This window comes from Pelophylax lessonae (assembly GCF_965119305.1).
Source record: "Pelophylax lessonae genome assembly, chromosome: 5".
NCBI lineage: Eukaryota > Metazoa > Chordata > Amphibia > Anura > Ranidae > Pelophylax > Pelophylax lessonae.
This window is the reverse complement of record NC_138772.1, coordinates 54,883,263-54,898,736: the sequence shown is the minus strand read 5'-3', so window position 1 is coordinate 54,898,736 and position 15,474 is coordinate 54,883,263. Positions and strand designations below refer to the sequence as shown.

Below are 15,474 nucleotides of genomic sequence, written 5' to 3'. Positions count from 1 at the left end.
GCACATATTCGGCAGCACACCATTGATCTTCAAATGTTGTCCAAAGCTTTTACAGCAGAAAGATAACATCACAAAAGAACACGTTTCAGAGCCATGCAGAACCCCTTCATCAGGCATGTAATGCCTAGGCAAAAGATCACATGGTCTAACAAACAAGAGCAATGTGGGTGTTTCACATCATTAGGCATTGCAAAGAGTATTCTGCTTTCAAACAATTACGTGATGTCTGGTAGCTTTGCATCAAATCAGCAAAAGACAACCAAGAAACAAACTGTATACATAAGGAGCAAATAAAACGAACCCCACATACATATAAAAATTACAAACTATACATTGTGACACAGGGAAGATTTACAAAGACTGGCGCACACAGAATCTGGGGTAGCTGTGCATGATAACCAATCAGCGGCTAACTTCAGCTTGTTCAATTAAGCTTCGACAAAAAGCCTGTTAACATCGGTGCAATTTGACAGGTCAAATGGCAGCTAAATAAATGCTGCAATCAGTTTGCATGAACAGGTTGAGATTTTGATGTGGTGCGGATTTGCATCTAGTGTGAACCGGCCGGTTCAAGCTGATCGGTTGCTATGCACAGCTGCACCAGATTCTGTGTGCACCAGTCTCAGTAAATCTCCCCCATAGTTTTCATAGTATTAATACACACAGATAAGATTATTAGGCTATTACGTGCATTTCACATGTACATCTAAATAATAACATCAAATTGTTAGTTCACCTTCACTGTAAACGTGAACACTGGACACCCTCCGAGTCCCTGCTGTACTTACCTCCAGGGTTGCGGAGCCTTTAGTACCCCCACAGCCACTTCAGCTGTCTGGGAATTTGAAAACCCCCTCTCCATGTAGTGCTTTCCTGGAACGGACCAGATCGATTCTGATTGGTCAGTGCCATCACAGTGAATTGATCTGGTCCGTCCTGGAAGCTCTGCACAGAGAAGAGGGAAAAGAGCAGGGATTTCAAAATTCCTGAGCGGCTCAGGTGGTTCTGACAGCTCAGCAACCCCCGGAATAAGTACGGGGGGGAGGGGGGAATGGGGGGCAAGGGTTGGGTGTTCTGTGTTAGTTCACCAATACATTTTTTTTCCTGTAAAGGTGAACCAACCTTTTAACCCATTCCTGACCATAGGACATCCATGGATGTCATTAGGTTGCAGTGGTTATACCGAGATGCAATTACAGGCATCATCCAGATATTTCTTTTTTTTTCAGGCAGCGATTTAATTTTTTGCAAAAGCCCCCCTGGTGGCTGATAAGCTACTGGATTGCTTTTACAGGCAGCGGGAGAAGACCTTGGAATAGAAATATAAAAAAAGAAAAAGATGGCAGCAAACTAAAAAATGACATTCAATTCCAAAAAAAATAAAAAAGAAATGTGTATATATATATATATATATATATATATATATATATACACAGTGGGTACGGAAAGTATTCAGACCCCCTTAAATTTTTCACTCTTTGTTTTATTGCAGCCATTTGCTAAAATCATTTAAGTTCATTCTTCTTCCTCATGAATGTACACATAGCACCCCATACTGACAGAAAAACACAGAATTGTTGACATTGTTGCAGATTTATTAAAAAAGAAAAACTGAAATATCACATGGTCCTAAGTATTCAGACCCTTTGCTGTGACACTCATATATTTAACTCAGGTGCTTTCCATTTCTTCTGATCATCCTTGAGATGGTTCTACACCTTCATTTGAGTCCAGCTGTGTTTGATTATACTGATTGGACTTGATTAGGAAAGCCACACACCTGTCTATACAAGACCTTCCAGATCACAATGCATGTCAGAGCAAATGAGAATCATGAGGTCAAAGGAACTGCCTGAAGAGCTCAGAGACAGAATTGTGGCAAGGCACAGATCTGGCCAAGGTTACAAAAAGATTTCTGCTGCACTTAAGGTTCCTAAGAGCACAGTGGCCTCCATAATCCTCAAATGGAAGACGTTTGGGACGACCAGAACCCTTCCTAGAGCTGGCTGTCCGGCCAAACTGAGCTATCGGGGGAGAAGAGCCTTGGTGAGAGAGGTAAAGAAGAACCCAAAGATCACTGTGGCTGAGCTCCAGAGATGCAGTCAGGAGAGTGGAGAAAGTTGTAGAAAGTCAACCATCACTGCAGCCCTCCACCAGTCGGGGCTTTATGGCAGAGTGGCCCGACGGAAGCGTCTCCTCAGTGTAAGACACATGACAGCCCGCATGGAGTTTGCTAAAAAAACACCTGAAGGACTCCAAGATGGTGAGAAATAAGATTCTCTGGTCTGAGGAGGCCAAAATAGAACTTTTTGGCCTTAATTCTAAGCTGTATGTGTGGAGAAAACCAGGCACTGCTCATCACCTGTCCAATACAGTCCCAACAGTGAAGCATGGTGGTGGCGGCATCATGCTGTGGGGGTGTTTTTCAGCTGCAGGGACAGGACGACTGGTTGCAATCGAGGGAAAGATGAATGCGGCCAAGTACAGGGATATCCTGGACAAAAACCTTCTCCAGAGTGCTCTGGACCTCAGACTGGGCCCAAGGTTTACCTTCCAACAAGACAATGACCCTAAGCACACAGCTAAAATAACGAAGGAGTGGCTTCACAACAACTCCGTGACTGTTCTTGAATGGCCCAGCCAGAGCCCTGACTTAAACCCAATTGAGCATCTCTGGAGAGACCTAATAATGGCTGTCCACCAACGTTTACCATCCAACCTGACAGAACTGGAGAGGATCTGCAAGGAGGAATGGCAGAGGATCCCCAAATCCAGGTGTGAAAGACTTGTTGCATCTTTCCCAAAAAGACTCCTGGCTGTATTAGATCAAAAGGGGGCTTCTACTAAATACTGAGCAAAGGGTCTGAATACTAAGGACCATGTGATATTTCAGTTTTTCTTTTTTAATAAATCTGCAACAATGTCAACAATTCTGTGTTTTTCTGTCAGTATGGGGTGCTATGTGTACATTCATGAGGAAGAAGAATGAACCTAAATGATTTTAGCAAATGGCTGCAATATAACAAAGAGTGAAAAAGTTAAGGGGGTCTGAATACTTTCCGTACCCACTGTATATATATATATATATATATATATATATATATATAATATATATATATATATATATATATATATATATATATATATACACATATATACATACACATATATACATACATACATACACATACACTGTATTTTATTTTATTTTTTTTAAGATGAATTGTATGGATATTTTAGACATAGTTACATGGTCCAGCTTGCATCAATGTAACTATGTATATACAATATCTAAGCAATCCTCCTGGAAGCTGAAAATCACTGGAGCAGGCACCACTGCTCCAGAGATCTTGTCTGGACCTCGTGCTAAGTGGCCGCCCTGATGCACTGTGAACACAGAAGGTCAGCCGCTCAGCCTGGATGCTATTCAGTAAATCCTTTGCATTTTCTGAATTAATGCAAAGTGTTCTCTTATTGGATGAGGTGTAGAGGAGGGGTGCTTACATCACATCTTTCACCTTGTCCAATCAGAGAACATTGCATTCATTCAGGAAATTCAAAGCATTCTCTAAAGTGGTTCTCTCGTGTGTTCAGAATGCATCAGGTTGGCCGCTCAGCACGGAAACCAGAAGCAATCGGAGATCAGTGGAGTAGCGATGTCTACATCAGTGATTTACACCTTCCAGGGGCATCAGCCAGGTATGGTATTTAGTAGGGTTGCACAAATACCATTTTTTTATTGGCAAGTACATGTACCAATACTTGTGCTCAAGTACTCGCTAATACCATTTACCGATAACCTTTGATGAGTGGGCTCAAATCGCACTGTAATGAAACACATAGGGTTTCCCGCACTGCTCCTGTGTGAACCCAGGCTGAAGTCACTATGACAAGCCTGGATTCACACAGGAGCGGTGAGGGAAACTGTATGTGATTCGGACAGGAATCCCCCCCACAATCCTGTTCAAATCAAATGCAATTGTTTGCAGTGTGATTTGAGCACATTTATTTTGTATGGGCTCAAGCTGTACTGCAAAGGTATCAGTTTCAGGTATCGGAGCATTCAGGTTCGGAGTGTTCAGTATCAGCACAGATACTGGTATCGGTACAACTCTAGTATATACATACATACATACATACATGTACAGTGTAACTATATAAAATATCCACACCTGGAATAATCTTTATGCTAAAGTGGAATTATTCTTGGGAAAAAAAAAAAAAAAATATGAGAGTATCAGCGTGAAAGTGAAAGGAAAAGGGTGCGATGATGACTCAAAGTCTGAGATAATGAAAGGAATAGTACACGGCCTCCCTACATGCTTCACAAGGCTTTCTAGACATCAGCAGAGCTTGTCCTGGAGTATTTAAACAGCAGTACAATATCCTATTTTTAATTAGATCCTCAGATGGTACATCACAATGGCGGAGAATAATTACCGTGTGCTCGGAGCAATGCCTCTGCAGTGAAGAGCGGGGCCTGCAGCATGTCAGCCGTTTCCACAATCAGCATGTCCTTCAGACGGCGCAGATCTTGCGGACGAAGTCCTTCATATGGCTTTAGGTGGAGAGATCACACAAAGAAAGACATTAAATGTCATTAAGCATACTTCATAAGAAAGGAAAAAAAAAGGCAGCTTTAGCTTTGAGCAAAAGTATCTGTAGCTTGGACTTCAGATAACAATGACAATTCCAAATCTTGGGATAAAAAAAACGTAGATGTTATTCAGGTTTTCATGACATTTATTTTGTTTATCAGCGAGTACAAGTACGGATACTTTCGGTCAAGTACTCGCCGATACCGAGTACTAATACATTGTGGTGCGATTTGCGTCCATACAAAATGAATGGGCACAAATCACACCGCAAAGAATTGCATGTGATTTGAACAAAAATGCAGTGCGATTCCTATTCGAATCACAGGCTAATTCCCCCACGGCTCCAGTGTGTGTGTGAACCCAGTAAAGAAAGCCAAGCTCCAATGAGTGCAGCAATAGGCAGTTTATTAAAATCGTAAAACAACTTGCCTAGTAAATATCTAGTCAAATCCATATGCAGTGCACTGCAATGTCCCAGTCCCACCAATGATAGCAAATCACCGCCGATGGAGGTGCTCACAAGGCTGGAAGAGATGTCCGACCGTCCGCCCCAAAGCCGACATCACGTCCGCCTGATGCCCCCAAGCCGACATCAATTCCGCCTCATGCCCCCAAGCAGACATCAATTCCGCCTCATGCCCCCAAGCGGACATCACTTCTGCCTGATGCCCCCAAGCGGACATCACTTCCGCCTCATGCCCCCAAGCAGACATCACTTCCGCCTCATGCCCCCAAGCAGACATCACTTCCGCCTCATGCCCCCAAGCTGACATCACTTCCGCCTGATGCCCCCAAGCTGACATCACTTCCGCCTGATGCCCCCAAGCTGACATCACTTCCGCCTCATGCCCCCAAGCTGACATCACTTCCGCCTTATGCCCCCAAGCTGACATCACTTCCGCATTATGCCCCCAAGCTGACATCACGTCCGCCTTATGCCCCCAAGCGGACATCACTTCTGCCTGATGCCCCCAAGCTGACATCACTTCCGCCTTATGCCCCCAAGCTGACATCACTTCCGCATTATGCCCCCAAGCTGACATCACGTCTGCCTTATGCCCCCAAGCTGACATCACGTCCACCTTATGCCCCCAAGCTGACATCACATCCGCCTGATGCCCCCAAGCTGACATCACTGTTCCGCCTGATGCCCCCAAGCTGACATCACGTCCGCCTTATGCCCCCAAGCTGACATCACGTCCGCCTGATGCCCCCAAGCTGACATCACGTCCGCCTGATGCCCCCAAGCTGACATCACTGTTCCGCCTGATGCCCCCAAGCTGACATCACGTCCGCCTTCTGCCCCCAAGCTGACATCACTTCCGCCTTATGCCCCCAAGCGGACATCACTTCTGCCTTATGCCCCCAAGCTGACATCACGTCCGCCTTATGCCCTCAAGTGGACATCACGTCCGCCTGATGCCCCCAAGCTAACATCACTTCCGCCTGATGCCCCCAAGCTGACATCACTTCCGCCTTATGCCCCCAAGCTGACATCACTTCTGCCTGATGCCCCCAAGCTGACATCACTTCCGCCCGATAACCCCAAGCTGACATCACTTCCGCCTGATACCCCCAAGCTGACATCACTTCCGCCTTATGCCCCCAAGCTGACATCACGTCCACCTTATGCCCCCAAGCTGACATCACTGTTCCGCCTGATGCCCCCAAGCTGACATCACTGTTCCGCCTGATGCCCCCAAGCTGACATCACGTCCGCCTTATGCCCCCAAGCTGACATCACTTCTGCATTATGCCCCCAAGCGGACATCACTTCTGCCTTATGCCCCCAAGCTGACATCATGTCCGCCTTATGCCCTCAAGTGGACATCACGTCCGCCTGATGCCCCCAAGCTGACATCACTTCCGCCTTATGCCCCCAAGCTGACATCACTTCCGCCTTATGCCCCCAAGCTGACATCACTTCCGCCTGATACCCCCAAGCTGACATCACTTCCGCCTTATGCCCCCAAGCTGACATGACTTCCGCCTGATGCCCCCAAGCTGACATGACTTCCGCCTGATGCCTCCAAGCAGACATCACTTCCGCCTCATGCCCCCAAGCAGACATCACTTCCGCCTCATGCCCCCAAGCTGACATCACGTCCGCCTTATGCCCCCAAGCTGACATCACTTCCGCCTGATGCCCCCAAGCTGACATCACTTCCGCCTTATGCCCCCAAGCTGACATCACTTCCGCCTCATGCCCCCAAGCTGACATCACTTCCGCCTTATGCCCCCAAGCTGACATCACTTCCGCCTTATGCACCCAAGCGGACATCACTTCTGCCTGATGCCCCCAAGCTGACATCACTTCCGCCTTATGCCCCCAAGCTGACATCACGTCCGCCTTATGCCCCCAAGCTGACATCACGTCCCCCTTATGCCCCCAAGCTGACATCACGTCCGCCTGATGCCCCCAAGCTGACATCACTTCCTCCTGATGCCCCCAAGCTGACATCACTTCCGCCTTATGCCCCCAAGCTGACATCACTTCTGCCTGATGCCCCCAAGCTGACATCACTTCCGCCTGATAACCCCAAGCTGACATCACTTCCGCCTGATACCCCCACCAAGCTGACATCACTTCCGCCTTATGCCCCCAAGCTGACATGACTTCCACCTGATGCCCCCAAGCTGACATGACTTCCGCCTGATGCCTCCAAGCTGACATGACTTCCGCCTGATGCCCCCAAGCTGACATCACTTCCGCCTGAATCACCTGATGCCCCCAAGCTGACATGACTTCTGCCTTATGCCCCTGAGCTGACATCACTTTCGCACTATACCCACAGGAGTCCCAGAACTTATCCTCCAGCCTGGCAAGAACCTCCAGCAGCCGTGGTTTGCGAACATCAGAGGGACTGGGACACTGCAGATATGGATTTGGCTAGATATTTACTTTGTGATTTGTTCCAACATTTTAATAAACTGCCTATGGCTGCACTACATGGTGCTTCGCTTTCTTTACTGAGTTCCCACACACAGGAGCAGTGCAGGAAATTGCATGCGATTCAGACAGGAATCGCACTGCATTGCTGTTCAAATTGCATGCAATTCTTTGCAGAGCGGTTTGCGCCCATACATTTTGCATGGATGTACACCACAACGCAAAATATCAGTTTTGGTATTGGAAGTATTTTCATGAGTACTGATACCAGTGAAAATGCTTGGTTTCAGTATCAGTGCATTTCTATTGCTTATACAATAACCTTAAGGCAGTATTAATCCCAAAAGCAAACATTTATTATATTGCAGTTTACCAATTCTTAGATGTGGTGGCTGCATTAGTTTTATTTTTTTTTTTGTTTCTTCTATTTCCCCTTAGTGATCCAGCTAGTAAGTCTTGTTGTTTTTCCACAAAAAAAAAAAAAAAAGCTATCTTTCAGATGTATCGGTTACAGGAATGGGACAAACCATTCAATAGTGGCAGGGTGTGTTTATAAAGATCTGTATACCCCCAAAAGGAAAAAAAATTGCTGTAACTGCTTATAAAGTGTGAGCTGGAGTTTGGCTTCAATTTGTTTGTGTATCTAAATCTGCAGTCCATCGAACACTCCTCACCCACCAGACTGACAATGCTGCTGTCCAAATGTGCCCCTGTGCTCCTTCATGAAGCACTTTGGGAGAACAGCATTATAAAAAGATAAATTAAAAGGAAAAAAATGCATACTTAGGCAGGCCATATACAGTTTGAATCTCGGCAGGTTCCTGCTGAGATTCAAACCATGTATGGGCAGGCTGAATGTACCAAGTTGATTAACTTGGGCACAATCAGCCTGCTGGATTTTACTTGCAATTATTGCTAGCAGCTGGTATAGCTGCTAGCGATAATCATGGTCGTCTCCCAACACGGACAGCTTCCCCTGCCAGCAGAATACAATGGCTCAGTGGGAGGCAGTGCCATCTTAAGAACATTAAAGGGCCCCGGGCAATGCAGTGCACTGGGGCCCCGCCTACACAATCACCCATGAGAATAAAAATGCAAATTATCGATAAGGCTATATTTATTGGTACAGCAGTGCCAGGCTAATGACAGCTTCCAAGTTGGGTGGCTGGGTCCGGTAAACACACATGGAGGGGAGTCAGACTGGACTGTCCTGTGTGTGTGCCTGTTCCCGTGGAGGCGGACAGGCATTCCTGCAGTTTTTGGCTCCCCCCACCAAGGCCCAAGTGGCCTGACAGCAGCGCAGGGCAGACAGGCGCTTGCCCCCTGCTAAGTTCGGTGGCGGGATGCCCACGGGAATCAGGACTAATGCTTGGCTGGGGCCCACAGCAACTGCCCAGCGTGCCCATTCGGTAAGATGGCCCTGGTGGGAGGGATTCCCGCACCTGTGTTGATGGGGAAATCAAGCATATTTCTTTCCTGCAACCGGTGGTTGCTGGAAAGACATTTGCAAAGTGTATGACCGGCATTACATTGTGCCAAGCTGACCCAAAGTAACTGCAAATAAAATCATACCTGGAGTTCAACTTTCAGCAGGAATGCGAACTATACTTGCCGATACAGAAATGAGCACTAGAGGGTGCAATTACAAATCCGTAACCAAAATACGTAACAGTAAACAAAAATGTGAAGGTACAGTAGAAAAGTCTTTCAATTAAATACTGTAATAACTCAATGTGTGTTACTTGCAGATCATGCACTATAAAACTTTACTCAAACTGACCTGCTTTTACCTTTAATTTGTACGGTAAAGGTCAAGCTGTAATTTCTGCTCTGTCATTCCTATTATTTATTATTTAGCAGAATGCCATCTAAATCAGTCTTGGAATAAAAGTCTATTATAACCTCTCCCCGGCGCTCTGTAAGTTCTCCGTAAGCAGCCCGGCTAGCGGATTTTCCAAAATGAGCCCAGTGATGTCTTCTTCCTTTCATGTGAGGAGTCAGACACTTCTGTGCTGCTGTCAGCAGATCATCATTAAGCCTATATTTTGCCGGTGGCAGCTTGTGACATAGATGCATAATTTGAGGCTTCGGCTTTATACCCTACATATTCCACATCCTGCATTTTCTAAATCACTATTGATTTCACATTTGATGGGGCGACGTCATCTCCACATCTGCCTTGAGTCCGCAACCCATACTTTGCGTCTGACCTGCGACCTTCAGCCAACACTAACAATATTTACTCAATTCATTTGTGCAATTCAGATAAGAAGAGAGTAAAATGAAGTTCCTTTCAAAGTGGCCATTCCCTTCATTCAGAAAAGACGGAGGCGCAGTCTGTAAACTCAGCTTGCTGCTTCCATTAAATGTTTCTCTTTCATTTGCAAAGAGATTCAAAACGGGGCAGATTTCACAACCAGTGCTGTCAGGATAAGGCGAAACTACGGGAGATGTGGGAAGGTGGGGTGGGCCACTGTACCCCGGCCTTAACCACTTAAGCCCCGGAAGATTTTACCCCCTTCTTGACCAGGGTTTTTTTTGCGATTTTTTACTGCGTGAATTTAACGGACAATTGCGCGGTCGTGCGACGCTGTACCTAAACGAATTTGATGTCCTTTTTTTCCCACAAATAGAGCTTTCTTTTGGTGGTATTTGATCACTTGTGCGATTTTTTGATCATGCGCTATAAAAAAAAAAAAAGAGCGTCAATTTTGCAAAAATAACAATATTTTTCACATTTTTTTATATGAAATTCCCCCCCAAAAAAATGTAAAAATCAAAATTTTTTAACATTTTCGGCCAATTTGTTTTATGCTACATATGTTTGGTAAAAAAAAAATAAATAAAAAAATAAATAAATAAATCGCAAAAAGCGTATTTTGATTGGTTTGCGCAAAAGTTATCGCGTTTACTAACAAAGGGAAAGATTTTTGTCATTTTTGTTGTTTTTTTTTTTTAACGCGTAATGGCGGCGATCTGCGATTTTTTTTGCAGTACTGCGACATTGTGGCGGACAGATCGGACCCATGACTGACATTTTTGACACTTTTGGGGGTACAAGTGACATTACTGCATACATACATATGCACTGTTACTGTAAAATTACACTGGCAGTGAAGGGGTTAACTTTGCGAGGGAGGGGTGGTGCGTCCCCCTAGGGGCGTGATTCGAACAGTGATTGGCTGTGGCTTGAGGTGTAGGAACAGTGATCAACGGTCCTACATAGTAGAACCGTATGATCACGGTTTCTACACAGGGGATTATGACAGGGGGCTTTGTTTACATCAGCCGTCGGACATTCTCCCTCTGCACCGACGATCGGCGAGTGACCGGTGGACATCGGGTCCGCCGGTCACACGCACGGACTTGCTGGGGAATGAGCCGGGGTGGTGGAGCGCGCCTCCGCGGGTGCGCGCTCGCCCGCTATTGGCTCCCGAGCAAGTGACAGGCTAGTGACGTGTATATATACGTCACTTTGCCTGGCCGGGGCTGACCGCCGACGTATATCGTCGTGCGGCGGTCGGCAACCGGTTAAAGATCTTGGAGGATGCTTCCACTGGTGGCTTAGCGGCTAGCACTTCTGTCTTGCAGTACTGGGGTCATCGGTTAAAGTCCCATTAGGACATGTGCATGGAGTTTCATGTTCTCCCTGTGCCTGTGCAGGGCTTCCTCCGGGTACTCAGGTTTTTTTCCTCACACTCCAAAGACTTGCCGATAGGTTAACTGGCTCCTAGCTCAAAAACTGACCCTAGTATGATATTCTACAGAGCCCGCCATAGATGGCTGCCTCGCCAAGCACCACAGGAGATGTAGGAAGGTAGGGTGGGCCACTGTACCAGGGCTTCAAAGGTCATGAGGGATGCTTCCACCGGTGGCTTAGTGGTTAGCGCTTCTGTCTTGCGGTACTGGGGTCCTCGGTTCAAGTCCTATTAGGACATCTGCATGGAGTTTACATGTTCTCCCTGTGCGGGGTTTCCTTCTGGTACTCAGGTTTTTCCCCACACTCTAAAGACTTGCCGGTAGGTTAATTTGTTCCCATCTCAAAAACTGACCCTAGTATGATATTCTACAGAGCATGCCTTAGGTGGCTGCTTTACCAAGCACCACAGGAGATGTAGGAAAGTGGGATGGACAACTGTACCATGTCCTGAAAGTTCATGGAGGATGCTTTCACCAGTGGCTAAGTGGTTAGCACTTCTGCCTTGAAGCACTGGGTTCCTTAAAGTGGTTGTAAACCCCTACATATATCCAGTGACGTGACTGGCCACTGATGAAACAAATCCTCCTATATAAGCTGTACATTTTTATCTGCAGCCTTCTCTTCTTTACATCTGTTCAAAGTCCAGAGTTTACAAAGTTTATTTAAGCGGTCAGAAAAAAGGGGAGGGCTGAAAGTACACACTGCAGAGCTCAGTGAGAAGAGTTCTGAGAGCTGATTGGAGGGAAGTAAATGTAAATTAGTAAATGAGTTAAAGATTCACTTTGCAAAGAATACCGAATCATGTTCAAGGAAGATTAAAAAAAAACAGCATTTTTGCTTGCACATGATTGGATAATGGAAGTCAACAGAGCTTCTGCTCATTTACTAAGCTCTGGAGCAGCAGCACTTGACATGTCCTAGGAGGTTGTGGGCAGGCAAGGAGGGGGGTGATCTTCCACTGGGATCACTTAGGCAATTCCAGCAGAAGTGGGAGCGGGTACCTGTCAAAACTGGGTACTCGTACTAATTTTCTTAACCATTGGGTTATACTGCCCCCTACAGGAGTAGGACACTAGGCAGAAAAAAATTCTGGCTACACCCATGGGCAGTCCCAGGAGGTATACTCCTTCTCTCTGCTATAGGCACTCAGTTTAGTTAAAAGCAGTGTCAGGAGAATTACAACTCCACAGAGGGGGTGGGTGCTGTGTCCATTAATGAACACAAAAAATTGGACTTTACGATAAGTCAAAATCTCATTTTCTCTTTCGTTCATTGACAGACACAGCTCCTGATATTCTTAACCATTGGGACGTCCCAAAGCAGTGTAAAACATGAGGGGTTGGAACAGTGAAAATTAAATTCCCAAGGCTAAACTATAGCCAACCAAGTAAACAGGAGCTCAACTAAACCAACTGGAGCCTACCTGAAAAAAACAATACACCCTCAAAGAGGACCAGGTCCTCTAAACAGCAGCCAGCAAACCCTTGCGGCCAAAAGAAGCATCCGCAGATACCAACACATCCACTTGATAGAACTTTGTGAAAGTGTGCACTGACGACCAGGTGGCCGCCTTGCAAACCTGCGTCACTGATGCCTGATAACGGTAAGTCCAGGAGGCACTAAGCACCCTAATAGAGTCTGTCTTGACAGGGAAAGGAGGAACCTGATCCGTGATAGAATAGACCTGAATCACCATCTGTCCGATCCATCTGGAAATGGACGCAGAGGAAGCGGACAACCCTTAACTAACTCCATACGTGAGCACAAATCGAGTCGGACTTTCTGAAAGACTCCGTAGCTGCCAGGTACACCACAATTGCCCGGACCACATTATGCAAGGTAATTTTCTTCAGGATGTCTAGGCCAGGGACACAGGGAAGGCAACACAAGGTCTTCATTCAAATAAAAAAATAGAGACTACCTTTGGAAGGAACGGCGGACAGGGGCGAAGAACCACCTTATCCCTGTGAATCACCAGGTAAGGTAAACAACAGGATAACGCTGCCAGTGTCGACACCCTGCTCGCGAGGTGATAGCCACCAAAAAGCCTACCTTCTGGGACAGCGTAAGCAGGGGAATCTCCTGAAGATTCTCAAACTGGAGAACTGAAAGCACCAGATTGAGATCCCAAGGCGACAACGGAACTTGCACTGGAGGAACCAGGGAGTGTGTGGCCAAAGGTCGTTGGAAGAAGACTGCAAAAGTCGCACCTGGCCCTTGATAGTACCAAAGGCCAATTTCTGTTCAACCCCATGTTTGAAGGAAGGTCAAGATCCAAGCCACTAAAGGAGCAGCGAGGGTGAATCCCAGGAGACTCACACCACGCAATGTACGTCTTCCACGTACGATGGTAGATCTTCCTAGAAGTAGATTTCCTAGCTTTCAACAGGGTAGGAATCACCGACTCAGATAAACATCGATCCTTCAGCGCCTGGGGTTCATCAGCCAAGCCGTCAAAGCCAGCGACTGTAAAGCAGGATGGAAGATCGGTCTTTAGGACAGCAGATCCTCCCTGAGGGGAAGCTTCCAAGGAACATCGGCGACCAGCCGCACCAGATTGGCATACCAAGCCCAGCGAGGCCAGTCCGGAGCCACTAAGATGACCGGAATCCCTTTTGCCTCGATCCTGCGGAGAAGTCTTGGCATAAATTGGGCGGAGGGAAGGTGAAAATCAGGCGATACTGACCACACGGGGCCACCAGAGGATCCCTTAGAATGCTGGATACCTCCAGAGCGGCCAGAACGCTTCTTGTGCCCCCTTGGGTGATTGACATAAGCTACACCCGTGGCATTGTCCGAATGAATGTGCGCTGGACAGGACAACCCTGAAAATGATTCATTCAATGATCCAGACAGTCTGATCACTCAGGGTTCCAAGACATTGATCGGTAGTCTGGACTCTTCCAGCGTCCAGATTCCCTGAGTAGATTGCTTGCTGAGCACACCTCCCCAGCCAGACAGGCTGGCATTCGTGGTGACCACTGTCCAATACAAGGGGAGGATTTGCCCAGCTGAATTGCTGGAGAACGAAGCCCCCATATCAGGGACTCCTTCGTTCCCCGACTCCACTGGATCCGATTGTCCAGAGACTGTGCAGTCTTGTTCCATTTGGTCAGAATCTCCCTTTGTAGGAACCTCGTATGGAACCTCGTATGGAACTGTGCAAACGGAACCGCCTCAAAGGTAGACACCATCAGGCCCAGCACCCGCATGCAAGTCCAAAGGGATGACCATCTTCTGGCTAAGGCCGAGTCCTGAGTTAGGCCCAGATAGTCCAGCTTTGTGGACGGAACCAGAGCAGTCTTCTGAAAATTCAGAATCCAGCTGAACTTCCGCAGAGTTCGCATTGTGATCTCCAGGTTTTCCACCAGAGCGGAAGGAGACACCGCTCGCAGAAGGAGATCATCCAAGTAGCCCAGTACCGTGATCCCCCGTCGATGTAACAAGGCTAGCACCGGTGCTAACACTTTTGTGAAGACCCGAGGAATAAAGGCGAGACCAAAGGAAAACGCCACAAACTAATAATGCTCCTCTTCCACAGCAAAGTGAAGAAAAAGCTGGTGACTAGCACATATTGGAATGTGAAGGTAGGCATCCTTGATGTTGATAGAGGCGAGGAAATCTCCCTGATGCAGGGATGCCACCACCAATCAAATGCACTCCATTCTGAACTGGCAGCACTACCCGGTTGCCAGGCACAAGCACCAAGCGATCCTCAACAGAGAGGGAAAGGACCCCACCAGACTCACCACCCAGCAGAAACAGGCACCTGCAGCCACCAGGATAATTTGCACTACACTTGTGGTGATCAGGAAGTGAAAGGATCCAGGAGTCAGCACCCGGGGATGAAGAGGGGCTCCCACTGCAAAAATCGTTGCACACAGGGCTCCACCGTCATGGCCGCCGCTATTTTCAAATGCAAACCACAGCAAAATGGCCGCCGGACTACACAAACATGGCCGCTGTGTATAGAAACACACAGGGTACAACAAAATGGTGGCACCACAAGGCTTACAGGGACCCAGGAGGGAGCCCAGAAAGGACAGATCCAGGCAAGATGGGAGGGGGGGGCCTGCATAGGTGATCATCCCCCTGCCCCTATCGCCAGCTAGCGCCCTGCCCCCACCCTAGGAGGTGGATCAGACCACCCAAACAGCCCTGGCATATGTGGGGGGGGGGGGTAGGATGGATAAAATTGCCGCAGCTGCGAAGCATCACGATTGTGATGTGTATAAACCCTTACGGCTGCCATGTTACGCTTTAGGTGGGTGGTAGAAACATGGCTC

General features: G+C 47.2%; 2 protein-coding genes across 2 annotated transcripts in view; one reads left to right on the top strand and one right to left on the bottom strand.

Moving 5' to 3' along the window:
- KRIT1 (KRIT1 ankyrin repeat containing) overlaps positions 1 to 15,474 on the top strand; it is a 352,560-nt gene that overhangs the window by 70,712 nt on the left and 266,374 nt on the right. The gene's annotated exons all lie outside the window — the stretch shown is intronic.
- The window catches only part of ANKIB1 (ankyrin repeat and IBR domain containing 1), a 218,212-nt gene that overhangs the window by 132,964 nt on the left and 69,774 nt on the right, over positions 1 to 15,474 (bottom strand). Inside the window, exon 4 of the mRNA XM_082257819.1 lies at positions 4,441 to 4,558. Within this exon, the coding sequence (XP_082113945.1) occupies positions 4,441 to 4,558 (118 nt within the window). The remainder of the gene's footprint in view (positions 1 to 4,440; positions 4,559 to 15,474) is intronic.